A 22,426-nucleotide genomic window follows, 5' to 3' on the forward strand; every position below is an offset into this window, starting at 1 on the left:
AGAAAGCCCAGTACACCAGGATTAGGGATTATTTACAGGCTGTGTTGGATACAAATCCAGGTTCAAGATGCATTGTGACAACAAGATATCTGAAGGAGCATCCAAGCACTAACCCTAGGTTTCATGCACTGTTCATATGCTTGAATGGATGCAAAGAAGGGTTTCTCAATGGCTGCAGACCATTCATAGGTAAGTCAATAGTATTTGTGCTAAGTGCTACTAATGTTTGATTTCATGTGCTAATCAATTGTGATTTCATTTATTTGTTGTAGGTCTAGATGGTTGTTTCATCAAGCTCACTACTGGTCAACAAATTCTAGCTGCAACTGGAAGAGATGGGAAAAATAATATTTTTTCCATTGCTTTTGGAATTGTTGATAAGGAGGACACTAACTCCTGGACCTGATTTTTATACGCAGTTGAGACAAGCATTAGGTGGAGAATCTGGGAAGTTTGGGAACTACACAATAATTTCAGATAGGCAGAAGGTAATCAGTTGTAATTACTTTCTTTATTTACTTTCTTTATTTACTTTCTTGTATTTACTTTCTTGTACTTACTTATTATACTATCACACACGCAGGGCCTTTTAAAAGCCATTACCAGAGTGTTTCCCAATTGTCCCCAAAGGTTTTGTCTTAGACATATCTACCAGAACTTTCAAAATGCTGGGTTTAGAGGGCCTGAATTAAAGCAATACATGGATGCAGCTAGTTATTCATACACTGAACATGGTTTTAAAACTGCAATGGCTGAATTAAAGAATGAGAGTGAGGCTGCTTGGGAATGGCTAAGCAAAATACCTAAACACACTTGGGCCAGACATGCAATGGATATGAACTGCAAAACAGACTTAGTTGTTAACAATCTAAGTGAGGTTTTCAACAAGTGGGTTCTAGATGTCAGGGCTAAACCAATTAGGACCATGGTGGATGGAATTAGGACAAAGTTAATGGTCAAGTTCAATGCAAATAGAACAAAGACTGAGACTGTAAGATGGGAAATTTGTCCAACATATGCTGAGAAATTAGAGGAAGCAAAGAAGTTTGCAAGGAACTGTCATGCTTTGATGGCTGGGCCTAATCTTTACCAAGTCACTAGTGGGGAGAGAACTTATGCTGTGAACCTACAACATAGGACTTGTGGGTGCAAGAAGTGGGATATGACAACAGTTCCTTGCAATCATGCTGTTTCTGCCATACACAAGGCTATGCTTCAGCCAGAGGACTTTGTTCATGATTTCTTCAAAAAAAAGATGTACCTGGCAGCTTACAATCCCATTATATATCCTGTACCTGGACCTGATATGTGGCCAAGGACAGACAGTATGGACATTGAGGCTCCAGTTTTCAAAGAACACAAGGGAAGGGCACAGACTAAGAGGAGAAAGGGCCAATATGAGAAGCCAGCTCCCAAAGACACCTCAAGAATGGCCTCAATTACCTGCTCTAATTGCAAAAAGGTTGGCCATAGATACACCAACTGTAATGTTGCTTTGAATCCATCACTGGCAATGAGAAAGAACATGCATGAGGTAACCAATGTCCTAATATTGACTATTTGATGTTGCTTTGAATTCATCTTCCTGTTCTTACACTATTTGATCTTTTTGTAGTCAAGCAGCAGCTCCTATGAACCTGATGCAGCCATACCAGCAAGGAGGGCCTCTTCTGCTGGTGGTGGTGCTGCTACTGCACCATCACCAGCACAGAGGGCATCTTCTTCTTCTGCTACAGCACCTGGACCAGCAAAGAAGAGGGCCTCTTCTGCTTCTGCAACAACACCTGGACCACCAAAGAAGAGGGCATCTTCTGCTTCTGCAACAGCACCTGGACCACCAAAGAAGAGGGCCACTTCTGCTGCACCACCACAAAGGACAACTGCTGGTAGTTCATCATCTGCTGCAAAGGGTAAAACAGCAGTAACTAGATCTTCAGCTGCTGCAAAGGGAGCAAGGGCATCTTTCTTGCCTCCAAGGACAACTGTTGTTTCCCAAAGAATCAGGAAGCCCACCCAGAAAATTAGAGATTACTTGACTGCTTCAGGTGCTCCATGGGAATGATGCATTTTAGGTGTGTGAAAACTCTTGTGATGATGGTCAGTTTGGTTCTGTGTCAAAATACTGTCAATTTGATTGTGTCAAACTACTGATGAGATGTTTGGTTGTGTCAAAATACTGTCAATTTGGTCAGTTCGGTTGTGATGATGGTCATGTAGTTGAGATGTTTAAGTTAAGTTGTGATACTATAATGCTTCAGATATCTTTTCTGGTATTTTGTGATGATGAGTTTATCATACATTTTGTGATGATGAGGCTAGATGTCAACAAAGCCATCAAAGATGCCAAAATACCCTAGGTGATGGCTAGATGTCGACAAAGCCATCAAAGATGCCAAAATACCCTAGGTGATGGCTAGATGTCGACAAAGCCATCAAAGATGCCAAAATACCCTAGGTGATGGCTAGATGTCGACAAAGCCATCAAAGATGCCAAATACCCTAGGTGATGGCTAGATGTCGACAAAGCCATCAAAGATGCCAAAATACCCTAGGTGATGGCTAGATGTCGAAAAAACCATCGAAGATGCCTAAAAACCCTAGTGAAGGCTAGATGTCGACAAAACCATCGAACATGCCTAAAAACCCTAGGTGATGGCTAGATGTCGACAAAACCATCAAAGATGCCTAAAAACCCTAGTGAAGGCTAGATGTCGACAAAACCCCCAAAGATGGCTACAAACCCTATTTGATGGCTCAAATACATAAATTCTAAACAGATCAGATTTCATCCAAATACTCTAAATACCATCACATTTAGCATTAATTCAAATCCATACATAATCATAGTACTAGATTAGTACTTTACAGATCCATAGTTCAGGAAATTAAAACCATAATCTCATTACAGCACAGCCAACCACACCCTACAAAAGGTAAGCAAATGCCAAATGATAGTGCCCTCTTCCACAGCTAGGTGATCATTCATTTAGGATGGCCTTCATCCCCTGCAGCTTCAAATTGCTCTCCTGCAGCTTCACATTACTCTCATGCAGCTTCACATTGCTCTCTTCAACACTCTTCTGCAGCTCATCAATTTGGATCTGCAAGTTCTTCCTCTCTTCAGCTAGCTTGAGCTTCATGTTCCTAATGACACTGGCCTGAGCAGCTACCAGGTTCTTCACCATCTCATACTTCTCCTCCAACTTCTTGGTATCAGCATCTGTCTTTTCTATCTCTACCCTACGTTGCTGGGCATCCACAAGTGCATTGACATCTTCAACCAGCTTCTCATAGCTGGCCTGCAGCTTTTTCTTCTCTTGTGTCAGGTTATGAACTTCAAAAGAATTCATCAGAGTGTCCTCAGCCCTCTGTCTCTTGTTGTCTTCATACATCAACCATAACTTGTGCAATGCATTCTCAAGGGTATTGGGCCAAGCAGGATCAATCCATTTAACTAGTCCACAGTCTCTACCTTCCTGAAATAAGGTAGTATTCAAAACCATATTAAAACCTTTCATCACAACCAAAGCTAAAGATATTATATTTAAAAACTCCCAAGATAAAGTACATCAAAAAGAAAGCACTGATGTTCTGCTCTCAATTATACAATGATGTGCTGCTATTAGGAATAAACTAACCCATGCATCCACTGTACTTTAATCTAATTAACATTGTTGCCAGAGTAAAAAATGACTGCCTAAACACTCTCCTCAGAGTAAACAATGACTGGCTCAACACTCTCCTAAGAGTAAACAATGACTGCCTCAACAGTCTCCCAACTTAACAATAAATAAACAATGGCCAAATCCTAACAATGATTGTGTTGTCACTTAGAAGCATATACCTTCTCAGCGCAACAGAGAAACCTCCTCCCAGTTAGAATTCCTTCAAAAGCAACGCGCCTCTCTGCTAACTTACCGTGACCATGGCACAACACCTGCATTTCAACTTCAGGGCCCTCGAAATCGGAGTCATCAGTTGAAGCAGGGACCTGGGAGTGCAAAGAAATGCATAACATTTCATAAGCTAACACAGCTAACACACAAGCTCCTTTGAGAAAAATATCCCCAAATCATAGAACAAACCCTAACCCTAACCCTAGGAAAATATCCCCAAATGCATACCTACATTCTGCCGTCGTCAGAATCAGAGCTGATGTACTGCCTAGTGTGCTCCTGCTATCGTCGCTTTCACTCCAGGACACCATGACGATGCGGCGGCGGCGGCGGCGCGACACGGAGCGGAGCGGCCGGCGGTGGCGAGCAAGAACAGAGCGAGAGCGAGAGCGAGAGCGTGCGAGAGCAAAGTGAGAGTGAGAGACAGAGGAGCGAATCACTTAAGTTCACGTGCGAGAGCGCCGTCTAACGGCGTCTAACGGCTGTCCGACCAGCCGACAACGCCACGTCGGCAAAAAACGGGCCCCACCTGTCATAAATCCATTTATCGGTGCCCAATCCGCCGATCAGTGGTATTTGCAAATTGTTTACGGGAGAGTTGGTGTTTTTTGCCAAGAAACTGTAACGTAGTGATTTCTGCTGACCTAGCCCTCAAACTGGTGGTTTTCTGCAATTTACTCCCACACAGAACCATAGTGGAAGCAGTTATGGACTTTCAGTACAACTGCCCATATTATAATGGTTATAAGAGTGGGTTATATAATGATTATCTAAGAGGGCGTGACAAAGCTTAGCTAATCGATCTCACAAGAAAATGCGCTTCATTCAGAATTTCTTCAAATTTTACGACATCACTTCATCAGCAACAACTCATCAAAGGGGCTTCTGTCTTACATAGTAGTGCATGCCAAGATGAGGCATGTTTTTCAATACCAACACCACATGAATGCCCACAACCATTTTGCAGAAAATCACCACTGCGTTGAGAGCAATATGACTCCAGAAACATTTCTGAAAAGTGACTGGCCTCTGGTGACAACATGATCCAAAGAATATTGGACTGCAATTAGCCTCAAACATAACATGTTGCATTTTACCCCTTCATTACTGGAATTTTCTGTTAGATAGAGTACATGAGCAATCGGTTAAGCTTGTCGACCAGAACAAAATTTCTGAAGAGACGAACAAGCCTATTGAAGGCCATATACAAGTAAAGCCCCTATTCCAGCGATGCCGATAACCAAACTGACTATCACCGTAAGAGGTGGCAGTGCACCGCCAATGGGCTTCCCAGACTCTACGTCGTATCTCGCGAATCGCTTCTTTGGCGCATTGCACTGGGGACAGCCATACTCATCAGGCTGAAAAAAAAAGTATATGAGAAAACCGGTCATAAGTCATCAGGCTGGCAAACTACAAATGAGCACATAAAGCTGATTGGTGCTAATGGAATTAAGGAAAAATATGTCTGATCTTACCTGTTCTTCAAAAGCCTTGGGTAGAAAGTATATGTATCCACAATCAAGGCAGATGTGTGTTGCTCTAGCCTGGTAAATTGAAGGTATATATTGAGTGAGGCCTATAAAAAGTCACACTGTAGCGACCAGGGACTATTTTGATGTTACCTTCTGTGAATCAGATAACTTCCGGCCAAACCGAGGGGGCGCCGGCCTCTTGGGCAGGCGCTTCACATCAATATCACCACCACCCCTGCCATGGACCAAAATGAGAATCTTGTAAACTCCACCTTACAGGGAAATTCAGTTTCCTGAAATCCTGATATCTGAACAAAAGCTTCGGAGGCAGAAAATGAGGAGAAGAGGTGCATACCTGCTTACTACAAAGTATACAGAGTCTGGCTTTGCTTGGATGGCTGTCTTGGTGAATCCCAGCTTGTCTGCCGGCCACAATTCATCACCGAAGAAGCTGCTTGTGTAGAGCACTTGGTCACCTGACTTGAGCCCTGCTCTTGCTGCATTCCCTCCGGACTCCACACCCTACCGTGATTAAATCACAAACCAGTCCGTTCCCTTTTAATCCCAGCTGCTAATTGCAATCCTTGTGTATTAAATTTCTATATCTAGTTTAATTCAGTTTAACATTCATCATATTGTTCTTGTTTTTTCTTTCCTTTAAATAGTAAAGTATAAATAAAGTATATAAAAAGAAGCAGCTAAACCTAGGTCATGATTCGGATCCGATATTTTCTGGAAGAGAAGCCAAGGTGGAGGAAAGGAGAGGAGGGCGGCTGGTAGTACTGACAGTGATGACGACGCCGCCGCCGGACTTCTGGCCAAGGGTGAGGCCGAGCGGCTTGTCGACCTCCACCTCGATGTTCTTGGCCGCGCCGGCGGTCTTGGCATTCACCTGCACCAGCCTTCGCCGCGCGCCGCCGCTGCGCAACCACCTGCTGTCCACCAAGGAAACCCCATGGAAGGCAGTTTTCTTCTGCACCATCACAGACGAGAGCATCAACAAGACAACACAAAGGATGAAAGAAACATCAAGAGGGAGAAAAAAAAAGAGCACCCACGGCTGGTGATGTTGTGAGGATGGAAGGAAGTGGCGAGTGCTGAGCCCTGACGACGGAGCAGTGCTTGGAAGAGGCAGACACGGAGGAGAGCGTGGCCGCCATGGTGCTGGGCTGGGAGGATGACTGGTGGCGGTGCGGAGGAAGATGATGCGCGCCATTTGGATGGAGATGCCGTGGCTAAGACAAGAGTGATGTTTGTGGCCTCAAAATCAGGAGGTCGTGTGGAAAACCAGAGTGAGCATGACACTGACATGAAGAAATCACAGCCAGCCATCCGGTTTTCTTTTGGACCTCCGTTACTTTCCGATGATTTACAAATATCCGATGATAACAGGATCGGCGATCCCTCCCGCGACGTGCCCCGCGCGCGTCACGTGAGGTAAAACTAGCCGCCGCCGCCGGGGATCCCCTCCTCTCTTCCCTCCCTCGCCGCCGTCTGCGGGTGCAGCCGGGCAAAGCCCGGTCGTTACCGGCAGCGGCGGGTGGTCTCGTCTCCTTGTGTGGAGCTTTTAGCGCGGGTCGAGGCTGCCAGGTCTGGATGCTGCGTTGGCGGCGGGCGCAGCAGCGCGGCGGCGCGCCGGAGGGAGCTTCGCGGCGGCGTGGCAGACGTCGAGGTGGTGTGCTTGCATAGCGGTCGGGATTGCCGGCTATTGCGATCTGGCGCAGCTCGGGCTGATCTGGCCGCTCAAGCGAGGCGGGCTGAGGGCGGCGTGGTTCGCGGGCGGCCGACTTCGCCGTGGCCCTCGGCTGGTGGAGTTAGCGGCGCGATAGTGGTGGTTTGGCCCTAGCGCTTTTCATATGCCAATTCGTCTTTTTGCCATATGCCAACCTCTTCGATATGGCCACTGATGAGGTCCGATGTTCCTCGTCGGAGATCTATACAAATTGGCCTATGTTGGCTCTGGATATCCAGATCGGAAATGCATCGGTCGTGCGCGATTATCAGCCATCACGGTCTTATGATAGCGCGGCGCGAAGCTTCGCTTTCTTATCGGTGTCATGGAACATGTCTAAATCAAGATTCTCATCGCATTGTTAGATGTGGAGAAAGTCATGGCGGCTATGATTGGAGATCTTGAAGCTTTGGCGAAAGAATATGTTGGTTGCGATGAAGACTGTGTGCCAGGTGATTGGTGACTTGTAACAGCGGTCTCGGCAAGCGGGGGCGGCAACACTGGAGGACTACATTTTTGGTGGCGCTCCTCGAGTACTGAGTCTCGATTCTCAGGGTGAAAACCCAAGGTCTGGCCTTTATTGGTTGTACCTGGCAATGGCCTTGTTGAAGGCATTGTTTCTTAGATGAATCAGACTTTCTCCAGGATGAAAATCTAAGATCTTCGATCGGGCAACGACAACGCTTGTGCATTGTTTCCTTCTTGAAGGCGTTGCTTTTGGAGAACTTTTTTTGTAATCCGGGTGTTGTCTTCGGTGGTGGCTAGAGTGCTGCTGCAAGTGCTTGGCCATCGAGGCGGTTTTTTTTTCTATTCTTTTTAATTTTTTTGCTGTGTGTATCCTTAATGTCTTTTGACATCTTGTTGATATAGAGGCCGGATGTAATTGGTATCTTCGCGATATTAATATATTCCCTCTATCAAAAAAATCACGATGACTTGCTTCCTATATTATTAGTGTATGTAGTTTGAGAAGAGTTAGAATCATGACATTGGTGTTAGAAATTAATACCACACTGTCAAATACACACTCTGTTTACTAGCGTATGACATTTTGATAGTTTAAAATGAACTGCCAAAACGTCCCGTATTAGTGAACATAGGTAGTAGAGTTTTGGTGAAATTAACTCGTTCTTCCATGTTTATGTCACCGTTAACATTTATTGAAAAATATTCATGCTCTACGTATATTGTTCTTAGATTTACAATATTAGTTTTTTTATTTGACTCCAACATAATATGTTGTTGTAGGCCACCTTGTGTCCATACCCTGCCTAATCCGAGACCCTTTCAAGGAAAAGCGGAATAGAAGTTGCAGGTGGTTTCTGACTCGATAAGACGATGACGATCAATTAATGACTGTTCGCATGTACCGAACGTGTTGTTTCTCTAAATGCAATTATAGTCACTGCATGGTCTTTGAGCGGGATCCTAGCTTCTTTGGGCCTTCAGAATTTTTTGACTGAAGACCGGTAAGTAGCCTCGGCACACGCTCTCTATTTTTCGGATTGAATTATCCGATTAATTAGGAGATCACCGATGGCAAGGATCCTTATGGCAGTGCGGTTTCGTTCATCAAGCAAAATTGTGTGTACACAACATACCATGCATCTCTCTATGCACCATATCCTGATATGTGCCGCCACACCTTGCAACCCAAAGTAGGAGAGAGGGCCGCAAGAATCGGGCTTCGACCTGCTGGCTGGATTCTCCCTCACCGGGCATCTATTTTTTTGACTATTTATTGTAGAGCAACAACCCCACAGTCCTTTTATTCCAGAAATTTTTTCCCGGTCCTGTTTAAATCCGCTCCCACCAGGAGTCAAACCCAGGACCTGGGGTGCTACTAAGGTCGCTGCAACCACTAGGCTACAAGCCCATTCGCCGGGCATCCATTTGGTTCAAGCCTTCAACTAATCTCTGCAGCTTAATAGATAGTAACATCTACATGAGCCACTTAGTGCGTAGACTTGATGTAACAGAATCTTTATTGAGTTTGATGTGCACATTTGCTTTACGTAGGTAGCCCTTCTCTAATGTTGGGTTATGTTTGGTTGGAAGAGAGAGTTGCGTCTTTATTCTTCAATACCAAGGTTGTTTTAGGATTATGTAGGGCTTTAGTTTGATGTGAAACTCTAATGGTTTCTATTAACAAAAAATTCACGTCAAACCCCTTTTACTAAAATAAAATACAAAAATCGAGTCATGAATGATGCTGGTGATTTGAATGTATATTCGGTAATATATTTTGTATATTGGTTGAATAACTAGTGGCACTTGAATGATAAACACAATGCATGTTTGATTAACAACTATTGTAGTATCCTTTGGTGCTGCTTGTAAGGTGTTACATTTATATTTCCCTAAAGAACATAACCATAACCACATCTCCATCCTTAATTCCAGACTTTGCCACAAACTTCTTCCACCCAGTAGTTAGGTTGATGCAACCATCAAAGTCGATGTGGTAGGCAACTTCCATCAACTGATACCCATTCTTGGCTGCTGTCTCCATCTTTAGTATCCCCGAACTAGGAGCAATAATCCTGATTCTGGATGTCATTTCATACATATGGGCATGGGGTAGAAAAAAAGTGAACACCTGACATAACTAAATATTTGCACAGATCTAGCAACCGTTACATAACAAGTGAAAAGATCTGAACCCAAAACAAAACAAAAAACTAACTATTGCTATTTCCTGACCAAACTAAAGAAATATACGTAGGAATCCTTACAGTAAACTTCTGACAAAACCGAACAAGATATACAAAGGAATAAATATTGTTAACTACTGAACAAGTATACATAGGAATCCCTACTGTTAACTACTGACAAAACCAAATAAGAATTATAGACGTAATTATTGATAAATCTAAAATAGTTGATGAACATATAGATTCAAGCCATGGACTTCAAAATGAGACCTACAAAGCAGAGAACAAAAAAATTAGGAAACACATACCCACGATTCCTCCAAGTCCCCAGCCGTCAGGCGACAAACATAGGGAGCATGAAACCCATGGTTGATGTACAACAGCGACGAAAGTTGCCCACGACGCTGACTCTGGGTGAGCTCCAACCCAGATTCGTACACACAAGCGTCAGCTATGGGCACCATCCTTGCGAAGCACCCGCATGAACAATCCTCCATGGGCACCACAGGCAAAAAGAAGAAAAGAACAGAGAGAAGAGAGAGGAACCTATATCTGGAGGAAGGAAGAAAAAGGAGGAGGAGACTAAGCCACGCACCAACATAGATGGATAGAATTTATAGTCGGGATGACTAGCAGATTATAAAAATAATAAACAGGCAGGTGGGCAGCCAGTCGGTAGAAAATAGTTATTATGATGTCGTCACACAAGTCCACACAACATTGACCGCAAAAACAGTTCAAGTATAAATACAGTAGCAGTTCAAAGGATCATGGGAGAGCACATACGATAGCAGTTCAAATTGCACATACCAAATATGTAGATAGAATAACTCAATGAAAGATAGACAGATGCATTCATTCAGTCATTCAACTCTATGCTCTCTCCCAACATAATCTTAAAAACATAAAAATTTAGTACTTCTATCATAACGATCAAAGAACCGACGCCACTTGGCCCTGGTGGATGGATGTGGAGCCATGACCTCTCTTCCCCTAGCCCACCTGATGATTAGTAGAGAGTTCCTTCTCCCGTCGTCTGGGAAAACTAGATCCAGTTTAGTGGAGTTGCAAGTCTCCAGCACTTTGTCGGCAAGGCGTCTGTTGAACTCTGCCTCCACTTCCTCCTCGGTCGCATGTTGTGCCCTCTGCCTGCGCCTCCTCCTCATCCTCTGCTCTCACTACATGAATCAACTGATTTGACCAGAAAGCTGACGGCAAAGGTCTTTGCCGTCAGCCGCAGACGACAAACATTTCTGGCACTGTAAGTTAGGTAGTGGCTTCTTTGTCGTCTGCTAGCGGACGACAAAGAGGTGGGGGTGGGCTGTTACAATAAGCTGGCCTCCACTGGACCCCCCCACCTCTTTGCCGTCTGCTAGCGGACGACAATGTTTCTTTGTCGTCCGCTAGTAGACGTCAAAGAGGTGGCTGATGGCAAATAGTGTCTTTGCCATCAGCCCGTTCGTTGTCGTCTGCTAGCTAAAGACATGTAGACGAGAAGATTGATGTGAAGGAATTAGCCCCTCGAAAGTTTACTGCTGAAGCGAAGCATTTGGTTTGGAGTTGTTCTCCGAAGAAATTGACTACAGCGAATGGAAGTCAAAGAAAAAGTGAAGATGCAGTATTCATTTCGTTGTTGTTCTTTTGTTCAATTGAGTCATAGGACCTCCGTACTATTAGGAGGGGTATAGGTTCTCGAAGCTTAGATCCCTTGTGATGCTTAGCCCAAAACCTATGAAAGATGCGAGAGAAATCTCTTTATGCTCCGAATGATTACCTGGCAGCAGTAGACGTTGTTCGTCATGCTACAGGAGATATCTTTCGGACTGAGGAGTTAGCATTACTTGCTCCACAAGAAATGTTACCGTTGTGCTCAAATTCCGACCATTGGACTTGTGTCGTTCGGCCATTGGCTGCTCCACATGTCCAATTTGGTCATTCCCCATCAGGGAAGGCTGCGGCCATAAATAGCCACCCCGCTCCAACATTGTCCGTTGACTGCTCCGCTTGAGATTTCTGAGAAGATTGATTTGAGCAACCCCTCTCTGAGTGATTTGAGTTTAAGATCTACCAAGAGAAAAAAACAAGAGCCCAAACTTAGACAATGGTTTAGCATCCAGTAGTTCTGAGTTGGAGTTCTTGTACCTATTACTCTTGAGAGTTGCGCACTCTCTAGACAGATAGGTGTTGTCTCGAGTGTTGAAGAGTTGTTGTCTTCACCGAGCAAGATCTTCAGCAACCAAGAGTGATTGTGGTTCGCGAAGGTTTGGATATCGCCGACAAGTATCTACCGCGAGTGAAATCAACTGGATTCTGATCAACTTAAAGTTGAAGGAGAATAGGGTGAAGAGAGTTTATCTTCCGTGTTAAGTCACAGCCCCTCCAACCAGACGTAGCCCTTTGGCAGAAGGGTCAACTGGTCTACCAAATCTCTCTATTGCCATCGAGCACCACTGCTTCAATTTACTTCACTGCAATACTTTCAGCAGTTTATATTCGTGCTCCGTGACGATAGTTTATCTGATCATTCATTCTCTGTTGCATATCATTCGCTCTTATTTCTTCTGTTATTCCCATCAGTTATCGTTCGATGCCCACATTGTTGCACCCTCTTCATTCTGTTATGCTATCTTAGTTCATGTCATCTTTCTGTGTTGTGATCTGTTACCTCACTGTGATTATTCCTCGAAGTTTTCTATTGCAGTTCTTTACCAGCTCTTTGTCATGATATTGTATCTGTTGGCATATTGCATTACTATCATTCTCATCAAGCCTTTTGTAGACTATGCTTGAACCATGATTGCATCCTACATCGATGGTTTTATTCCTCAATAGTATGCTTGATTGAGTTCATTTCTACCAAACCTTATTGTCGCTGCTGTGATTGGGTTCTGTTCAAAACTTTTGAAAGAAATTTTGAATCTTCCATTCACCTTCCCCCCACTGGTCGATATACTCTCGGTCCTAACAATTGGTATCAGAGCAGGTACTCCCTGTCTCTGTTTATTAAAGGTCTAAGTATGTCATATGTAGGTAGATCCTCGCAATCTGAAAGATTTCTTATCTTTGATGGAAATGATTATCTCTATTGGAAAGAAAGAATGAGAATCAGAATTCAAGCCATCAACATAGACTTGTGGGAGATTGTGGAAAACGGATACACCATTCAACAACATGATGATCCCACTTCCAATGACATGGAAAATCTGCGGTTGAATGCTCAAGCAAAAGATATCATCTGTAGTAGTGCGTCGAAAGACATTTTCCTTCGATTCCAAAAGCTCGACACTGCAAAGCAACTCTGGGATGCCATAAAAAATGCTCATGAAGAATTCATCGCCAGAACGGATCCCCACACTCAAATGCTTCATGCCATGTTTGCTAGTTTTAGAAGTCTGCGTGAAAGTGCTATGGAACTCACTAATCGATTGACAAACATTATCGAAAGACTTCATCAACGAGGAGTAACTGATATCACCGATAGAGATGTGGTTAACAAGCTACTGAGTGCTCTTGATGCAACCTTCGATTCCATCATAGATGAAATCAAGCAAAGACCAGACTACGAAGAACTTCACTATGTTGAGATCATGAAGCTGTTGTCCATTCACGAAGAAAAGATGGAACTTGAAAATGCAGATCAAGACTCTTCTTCAGAAGGTGAAGGGGAAATCCTTTATCACTATGGCGGCTCACAAGAAGAAGAAGATGTCGAAAATCAACACACCATCACAAGAGAACTTGAAATGCTCACAGAAAGTGTCGTGGATTTGTCACGGCATATGTCCTGGTGTGAGGACTTAGTCGTGAGGCCAACGCATCTATGTGGTAGCTTGAGAGGGGTTGAGCGGAATCGAGAGACGCAACACAAGACAAGGATTTAGACAGCTTCGGGCCCCGGGAAACATCATCCGGTAATAAGCCTACATGCTGTTTGTGGCTAGGTCTCATTATCATCACGAGAGAGTCGCCGGTAAACCGGCTCTTTGTGTCTAGCCCTAGAGATTATTTCTTCTTGCCCTCTCCCTCTTTGGGGAGCCCTGCCCCTCCTTATATATGTTGAAGGGGCGGGTTACATGTGGAGTCCTATTAGGATTAGGACTAGTCTATCTCTAATACAAACCGGATACAAGTCCAGGTCTTAACTCCTTGTAAGACAAATATTCCTCACGCCTTTCCTCTTAAACCGGCCCACCATAACATGAGCCGGCCTTCTAGGCCTTGGGCCTTGTCACCGTCTGTCCCGCCCGCCGGGTTACCAGTGAATCATAATGTTCAGTCTGGTTGCTTGTAAACCGTCTGGTCTGTGCGGGTCGCCGGTGAATCGCCAAGTCCGGCCGGTTTATACTTCCGGCCGGGTTACGCCACGGGGTATATCCCCGACATTAGCCCCCAAGTTTAGCTTGGATTTATCCATGGTAAACTTATGCTGCAAAATAAACACAAGAACAAATTTGACAGGTTGTGCTCCATGTTAAGAATTCTTGTAAACCGGCACCTAATCATCCTTAAGTCCTTGTCATTCCTCCTTCTAGAAAATCCGGGTCAATAACCAGCTTCATACTCAAATTGCTGACGTTGGTTTCTCATAGAAAAATATTGTGAAGAACAATCCACTTGAGTCGGCTTCCAAAGCACCGGCTTAAGAAATATGGTCTTGAAATACTCAACTGATATTCAGCCGGTTTGAAGATGCAAAAATCGCCGGTTTATATGGATGGCACCGAGTCATAATTGTTACCGATGCCGGGTCATAATTGTTGCAGACACCGGGTCAATCTGGTTTGCTCAGAACTGAGAATTTGAAGATTTTTCTCCCTTATATCCATATTACCTGTAGCCCCCAAGTCTTGAGCAGAACAAAGTGATGGCTTAAGACTTGTTTCCATATAATTACTGCCACTTTGAAGAAATCCATGTTGTTCATCTCAGTCACTAGTAAAAACTGAATACTCCATATATGTAGCCCCCAAGTGCCGGGTCATTATGCAATAATGAGCAGGGACTTTATAAATATGATCATGTAGATTTGAACAATAATGTGTAGCCCCCAAGGGCCGGCTCAGTAAGATGATATTGAGCTGATACTTTATATATACTTCTTTGAAAAGAACATCATATAATGTAACCCACATCATGGGGCTTGAACCCACGTCCACAAGGTTAAGAGCTTTGTGCTTTACCAACTGAGCAATGGACCTTTCAATATAATGGTTTTAAGACTTGTGTACCTTGAATTGTTGACAGGAGCAATTGATAGCCCCCAAGGGCCGGCTCATTATGATGTGATGAGTCGGGTCTTCAATAAGGCCAATAAAAATGACTTTGCATTAGCCCCCAAGTGTCATGGTGCATGCTTGCAGTGACATGAGACTTGCATATTTGATATAATCTCAATTTGAATAATGTAGCCCCCAAGTGCCGGGTCGTAAGCCTGCAGCGACTCAGGACTATTCCTTCCATTGTGGAATAAATCATATCCATCGATAAAATAATATCCATTGCGCTAAAGCAATTTGAAAACCTCAATCATAATGTTGGTTATTGATAAAAATCCAGCCATGTTGGCTATTTGAATAATATAACCCAATGATTTATAAGCGCATGATTCCGATGGCGCAATCCAAATATATACTGGCGACTTATAGTCGAAAGCCAGGCCGGGTTAACAAACACCGGATAATTTCTCATCATATACTGGCGACTTATCGTCTTAAAGCCAGGCCGGTTTAATAAACATCGGATAATTTATCATCATACTGGCGACTTATAGTCGAAAGCTAGGCCGGGTTAATAAGCGCCGGTGATTTATAATCATGCTTTATTCAACCTGTTTTTGCATACAACAAGTTTAAAGTGTCCTGTGACATTGAATCACATCGTTGGTTTACCAACTTTTTGTAGTAAGGGTGATAACCCAAATTTTGAGTACTGATAACTCCTTCCATATTATGCCGGTTTATGATAAAACCGTACCGGGTTGTAATAAACACCGAATTAACCATATATAATATTGGCGACTTATAGTCGAAACCAGACCGGGTTAGTAATCTCCGGATTATAACTGATCATATACTAACAACTTGGAGTTGACAGCCTAACCGGGTTGATGAACACCGGTTTAAAAACATCACAAATCTTGTCAAAAGAGAGAAAAACTTAGCAAAAAGCGAATAAAAACCCTTGTAGTCAAGGCTTTTCATGGGCTGCCAGGCCCCAAACTCGAGGCTTTTCATGGGCTGCCAGGCCACTGAGTTAAACCATTTCACAAAGCCTTCTAAGATGGTCCTCAATCCTTAACCAATCATCGTTTTAACTTGACAAGTTCAGGGTCTTTATTTTAGAGTAACTTGTCAAAGTTCGAAGGTCATACCAGGTTTACCTGGGCGGAGTGACTTACTTAAATAGGCAGGTTAACCCGGGGTTTTAGGTGTATACACCAGGCTTCCAAACCATGGCTTGATAGCCTATTACAAGTGTAGATTCTTTGTTCATTTCGACAGCAAAGAATCCCCAAGTAACATTTTTGAGCTGTGCTCAGTGGGTGCCTATGTTTGAGTTGTTGTTTTACAACACTCTCTTTGGCCCCGGAGTAATTTGGCTTTGAGCCGATCAAGAGGTGTGACTATGGTTCGGATACGACCAAGCCCCCAAGTGATGTTGTGGCATTGCGCCGATCAAGAGGTGTAGCTATGGTTCGGATACGACCAAGCCCCCAAGTGATATTGTATAAAGCTTTGATAAGTTGAATCAAGGGTAAACCGGATGCCGCTTTATGAAATGGAAACCCCCACGTGATCAATAATATGATAAGCCAATAAGGCAGGATACCCATGTTTGAACCGCGCATCATGGCAGCAGGTCCTCTTCGGCAACCTTTAACTTTTTGCAAGAGATAATTTCTTCTTGAACCGGGATTTTGAACCGGATACTGAGAGCTTCAAAGATTGTGGGAGACATCTTTCCCTTGAACCGGATTTTAAACCGTAATCTTCATTTTCAGCCGGAAATTTTCCGACGGCCTTTAAACTCGAACTTGCGAGAAGTTAATTCCTTTTTGAACCGGACATTTTTAAACCGGATTTGAGCGCTTCAGAGCTTTGTGGGAGAATAGATTTCCCTTGAACCGGATTGTAAACCAGATATTGAGAGCTTCAGTGAGACTGACTTCCCTTGAGCCGGTTTTTAAACCGGAATCCTTTCTGATGACCCAGAACATCTTCATTGAACCGGGATTTCGTAACTGTCATATACTTTCTAAGCCGGAAATTTCCTGACGGCCTTTAAATTTTCATCAATATAACAGTAGCCTTCGGGACCGGGTTATCTTTCCCTCCCTCGTCCTGGGGTTCTTAAATTTGCTGAAACTTGTATATCATTGGTGTTAATAGCACGATGTGAATCCACAGAAGGTTGAGGTGACTGCGGCGGGTTACAAATGATCCGTACGATCCGTGTCAGCAACTCGCCAATGGTTCCTTCCAACTGGTGATTTGTAGTTAACCAAACTATAGTGGTGGCGACTTGTGCGCCTGCCCATTGAACCACCCAGTGCAGACGGCGGTTGATAATATATGATAATTTTCCTCCATTTTGTTGAAAGAAAACTGGGCTACCCAAGCTGTGACTTGCTCATACTCAATAAACAGCTCATGCAGACAGGTGCGGCCCGGTATGTTGATGTACACCAGGCCGCGAGAAACAGACGACAAAGACGACCGCGGCTTCAGAGGCGGCACAGACAGATGAGTCGACCGCGGCGTTATAAACCGGCGCAGACGGGCGAGTTAACCACATCATATTGATGTAAACCGGTCTGCAGAATGGCGGCTTGCACATATGTTCATCGAGCTTGATGGCATGGTAAGATACTAGAGCCTTATGGTGGCGCGAGTTATTCATCCATGATACAACCATAGCTTTTGCAGTGAATAATTATCCTGCATAAACAATATTGCAGACCAAGGCAAAGATAAATGGTGAATCGGCTGCAGGAGCAGACAGATGAATCGGCCGCGGTGTTATAAGGCAGCGCAGACGAGCAAGTTGCCCTCCGCGTTGTAAACCAGTGTGGATGCGTGAACTGGCCGCGAAAGCAGACGGGCGAGTCGTCCGTGGCGTTGCAAGCCGGTGCGGACGCGCGAGTCAATCAGAGGCGCAATCCCGGCTAGTGGATGTAGTTCGGGGCGACGACTTGCTCACGTATCCGTCTAGAAGCACGGCACGGACAAGCGCTAATGCAAAAATAATATTGGCGCACCCCCTTGCGACACCCTTTTTAACAAATAATGGTCCTGCAAAAAAATACCACAGACCAGAGTAATTGTTCTCAAACAATTTAATATGTGCTGATAAAATACACAGAAAGGATTGCACCTAGTTTTTATTTGGCGAACGCGGATGTTGGTACTGCACATACTCAGATCAAAAGATAGCCGGATAGGTGCATGTCTGATGTAGCACTAAGCACTCATGTGAGTCTTCGTTTGTCTTTTCCTCAAAGTGTTGAGAAAATTCCTTTGAAGTAAACACCATCAACACGTGCCAGGTTAGCATCAACCTGTTGGAGCTCATCCTCATTGTCAAATTTTGTCTGCACCTCTGTTCCTTTTAACAGCACATGATTGATCTGCCTGTCCTCCCACCAAGCAGGTGAACAAGGCGGAGGTGGCGGCTCACAGCAAGCGCGGGTCAGCAGTGACCCGGAGCAGAGGCGGTCGGCGGCGTCCGGTGACTCAGCGTGCGGCAGCTGAGGCGGCCCGCGGCAGCGAGACCCGGCAGGGCCACCGCCACGTGACGAAGCCAGCTCACCCCAGCAAGTAGGCGACTCAGCAGGGCCGAAGCGGTGCATTTGACAATTTCTGACTGGCATGGTTTGATGTCCACGGGCTAGATTCCATTGTCTGTCTTTGCTAATCCCTGTCTTTTTTCTTTTGACCACTTGCGTACTAGCCATCACATCTACTCCCTCCGTTTCTAAATGTAAGTCTTTGTAGAGCTTCCATTATGAATCACATACGGATGCATATAGATGCACTTTAAGTGTAGATTCATTCATTTTGCTCCGTATGTAGTCCACCTAGTGGAATTTCTACAAAGACTTATATTTAGGAACGGAGGAAGTAGTACCAAGATTGACTTTTTGACCATGTGAGATCTTTTAGTCTTCCTGGTAGTATATACTCTGTGTAGCAGCCTTGAGGCTGATGTAGCAGCCCCCAAGTTGTAACCTGTTGAACAGACCGGGCCGTGGCCTTTTTTCCCTTATAACGCCACGGTGGTTTTCTAGATTTGACTCGGTCTTCAGGCCAGAAAAAGTAGTGGCAATGATAACTTGATGATTTGACGCGTACCCTGCTAGCCTTGCCTCTGCTGCCATGGTTTATCCTTGGGAGCAACAACCATCAGGGTCACTCGTACTGGGTCAGTACGTCTGGATTTAAACGCCATAGAGGAAAATAGACCTCCGAATTGGATTTAGATATGGACACGGAGCCGTCAAACCTCTCGGACTCGGCGGGACTTCGGTGACTTGTATATCGTATCTATTGTTTTCGGATATGAGACTTCGACTTGCAGCGGCAGCGAAAATTAACTTGGCCTCGACGGATCATCTGGTCGTGTGCGCTTGCACCTAGACGCAACCCTAATTTTCTCTTGATCTTAAATCTTGTATATGTCGCTTTGATTGTTCGTCGGACGTCTTCTGCGCCGGCTCTTTTTTCATCTAACATACTGCGAACTTCTCAATCCCTGAGATAGATCCCTCCAAAAACTCAACACCACCGTGCGCAAGCCCCACGGTGGGTGCCAACTGTCGTGGATTTGTCACGGCAGATGTCCTGGTGCGAGGACTTAGTCGTGAGGCCAACGCATCTATGTGGTAGCTTGAGAGGGGTTGAGCGGAATCGAGAGACGCAACACAAGACAAGGATTTAGACAGCTTCGGGCCCCGGGAAACATCATCCAGTAATAACCCTACATGTTGTTTGTGGCTAGGTCTCATTATCATCACGAGAGAGTCGCCGGTAAACCGGCTCTTTGTGTCTAGCCCTAGAGATTGTTTCTTCTTGCCCTCTCCCTCTTTGGGGAGCCCTGCCCCTCCTTATATATGTTGAAGGGGCGGGTTACATGTGGAGTCCTATTAGGATTAGGACTAGTCTATCTCTAATACAAACCGGATACAAGTCCAGGTCTTAACTCCTTGTAAGACAAATATTCCTCATGCCTTTCCTCTTAAACCGGCCCACCATAACATGAGCCGGCCTTCTAGGCCTTGGGCCTTGTCATCGTCTGTCCCACCCGCCGGGTTACCAGTGAATCATAATGTTCAGTCCGGTTGCTTGTAAACCGTCTGGTCTGTGCGGGTCGCCGGTGAATCGCCAAGTCCGGCCGGTTTATACTTCCGGCCGGGTTACGCCACGGGGTATATCCCCGACAGAAAGGCTAAGGGGCTGTTTGGATTGTGACTATGTTTGCCATATATTACCACATTATTTTTGCCACACTTGCCTAACTTGAGTTGCTCAAATTGTTAGCCACACTTTGGCTTGCCTAAGGAAATCTTGCCACACTTTTTGTGTCTATGACATGTGGGGTTCACTGCTCATAAAAAATTATTGCCTTAGGTGTGGCTAGAGCCAAACACCCACCTAACTTGATCAAACTTGTCTAAGGTGAGGTGTGCCAAAGTGTGGCAAGATGTGGCTAGAAACCAAACAGCCCCTAAGTGATCTCAAAAGACAAAATATATGCCTCAGAAATGATGACGAATTTGGTCTGCCTGAATCTTCAAGAAGGCTACCTCTGAAATAAATGAAGTGCTTCAAGTGTAAACAATTCAGTCACTCATAGTTGATTGCCCCTGCTGAGAAATGCCAAGCAACATATGGAAATATCTTCATTGCAATGGATTTACTTGAGTGGATCGTCATACTAAGCTCCCAAAGAAGAATGAATCTCCATCATCCTCTTCGATGAGACTAGTCACTGATGTGCAAGCCAAAGCTACTATCGAATCCAACATGAAGAAAATCTCTCAGATGAACAGAGTCTGTTCTGAAATGAAAATGGTTTCCAAAGATGAGACATCCAAATCAGAATCAGATGATGAAGAGCTTCACAGAAGTATAGGAAGAAGCAATGCTTTCATTGCCTATGAATCATCAGACAATTCACTCGAATCAGACACTGATGAAGATACTTCAAGCGATGATGAACAAATTGCATCTTGTCTCATGGAAAAATCCCCAAAGGATCAGGTATCAACAAAACATCAAAAATCCATGAATGGATATTCTCCTGAATACAAACTTGTTAAGATTGCAAAATCTCAACAAGATGAGCTTGAAATGCTTGAGAGAAATCTCAGGGAAACTGAAGGATTACTGGTCAAAGAGATGGAGAAGAATCAAAAGTTGATCGAAAGGCATGACGCTTTTTCTTCAACTATTGATGATCTTACCAATCGATATGATTCCCTTTCAATCGACTATGAGAGTTTATCAGATGAACTCCTTAATAGGAATCAAGAACTTGAGTCACTAAAAGAGTCTCACAATGAGCTGGTGAAAGAAAAAGCTTCTCTCTTCACCGAGCAATCTGTTCAACTTCCTTATGATTTTGTTCCTCCTTACTTAAAATGCCTAGAACATAGTAATGCTGATTCACATCCTGAAACTTCTAATGCTATCATCGAGAATATTGCAGCAATTACAAATGGTAACACTAACCCCTCCTCCAAGGAATTTGCTATTATTACTGATGAAAATTGCAGGGTAAGGAACTTGCTTGAGGCAGGAATGCTAAGGAGCCTAAAAGGGCATCAAACTCTCTGTGATGTGCTCAAGTAGTCAATACTACACAAAAATCCTTGAAAGGAAGGATTGGGTTTCGAAAGAAAGCTCAACGTTGATGGAACCTACTGGACTCCCGAATAGTATCCTCGAACGAGTTGGGTTCTTGCTAAAAGCAAAACACTCAAACTTGCAATTCTGTCAAGATATGATACTTCCGTTACTGTTGTTTCTGATGAGTCTGATGACTTCAACTACAAGTTGTTCAAACAATAGAATGGTAAGGTTTTTGCTCGTTATGTTGGGACTAACTGCAGGTCTGGTTCACCCAAGAAACAAATTTGGGTGAAGAAGTGCATCATTGAAAAACTATCTGTCACGGCTAACTTTAATATGTAAAGTAATTCTCTTAGAGACAATAATTATCATTCGCAGAATAGCGCAGGAAAATTCTCAAATGAGTATCGGTCAAACCCTCAACAGAAGGAGTACATGCGTACCTCCTCAAATCATTATACTCATATCTCTGGAAATAACTTCAATGCATATTCATATGATTACTCTCAATGTGCACATGTGTTTTACAGATCCCGCCGAAAGAATGTTCCTGCTCAGATGAAGAAAATGAGATCCTTGTTGCCCACACAAGTGTGGGTTGCGAAAAAGAACTAACCGTTTCATGCAGATATTATCTCAGGGATTCTTCGCGTCTATCTTTTATCCTGAGATCTATTCTTGGTTCTAGTTCTTTGTGTCTTCATTCGTTCTCCTTGCTTGTTCATTGTGTTTGTGTTTTGTCTGATTGTCAACTCACTCAGAGCTTCGTGGTTTTGTTTTTCTGTCGTTTGGCTGAGTGTTATGATTCGGACCCTATTAT

At 44.1% G+C, this 22,426-nt stretch overlaps 2 protein-coding genes across 2 annotated transcripts; both read right to left on the reverse strand.

The window, feature by feature from the left end:
- Positions 1-2,927: 2,927 nt before the first annotated feature.
- On the reverse strand, positions 2,928-3,906 carry LOC141026584 (uncharacterized). Its single transcript, XM_073503349.1, has 2 exons — positions 3,845-3,906; positions 2,928-3,476 (listed from the first exon to the last, which is right to left on the reverse strand). The coding sequence occupies exon 2, from the start codon at positions 3,390-3,392 to the stop codon at positions 2,979-2,981; it is 414 nt and encodes a 137-aa protein (XP_073359450.1). The 5' UTR covers positions 3,393-3,476; positions 3,845-3,906; the 3' UTR covers positions 2,928-2,978.
- A 1,056-nt stretch (positions 3,907-4,962) lies between these two features.
- Positions 4,963-6,648, reverse strand: LOC109740433 (uncharacterized). Its single transcript, XM_020299497.4, has 6 exons — positions 6,430-6,648; positions 6,159-6,344; positions 5,727-5,893; positions 5,522-5,606; positions 5,375-5,443; positions 4,963-5,257 (listed from the first exon to the last, which is right to left on the reverse strand). The coding sequence occupies exons 1-6, from the start codon at positions 6,529-6,531 to the stop codon at positions 5,087-5,089; spliced, it is 780 nt and encodes a 259-aa protein (XP_020155086.1). The 5' UTR covers positions 6,532-6,648; the 3' UTR covers positions 4,963-5,086.
- Positions 6,649-22,426: the final 15,778 nt, after the last annotated feature.

This window comes from Aegilops tauschii, chromosome 7 (assembly GCF_002575655.3).
Source record: "Aegilops tauschii subsp. strangulata cultivar AL8/78 chromosome 7, Aet v6.0, whole genome shotgun sequence".
NCBI classification, from domain to species: Eukaryota; Viridiplantae; Streptophyta; class Magnoliopsida; order Poales; family Poaceae; genus Aegilops; species Aegilops tauschii.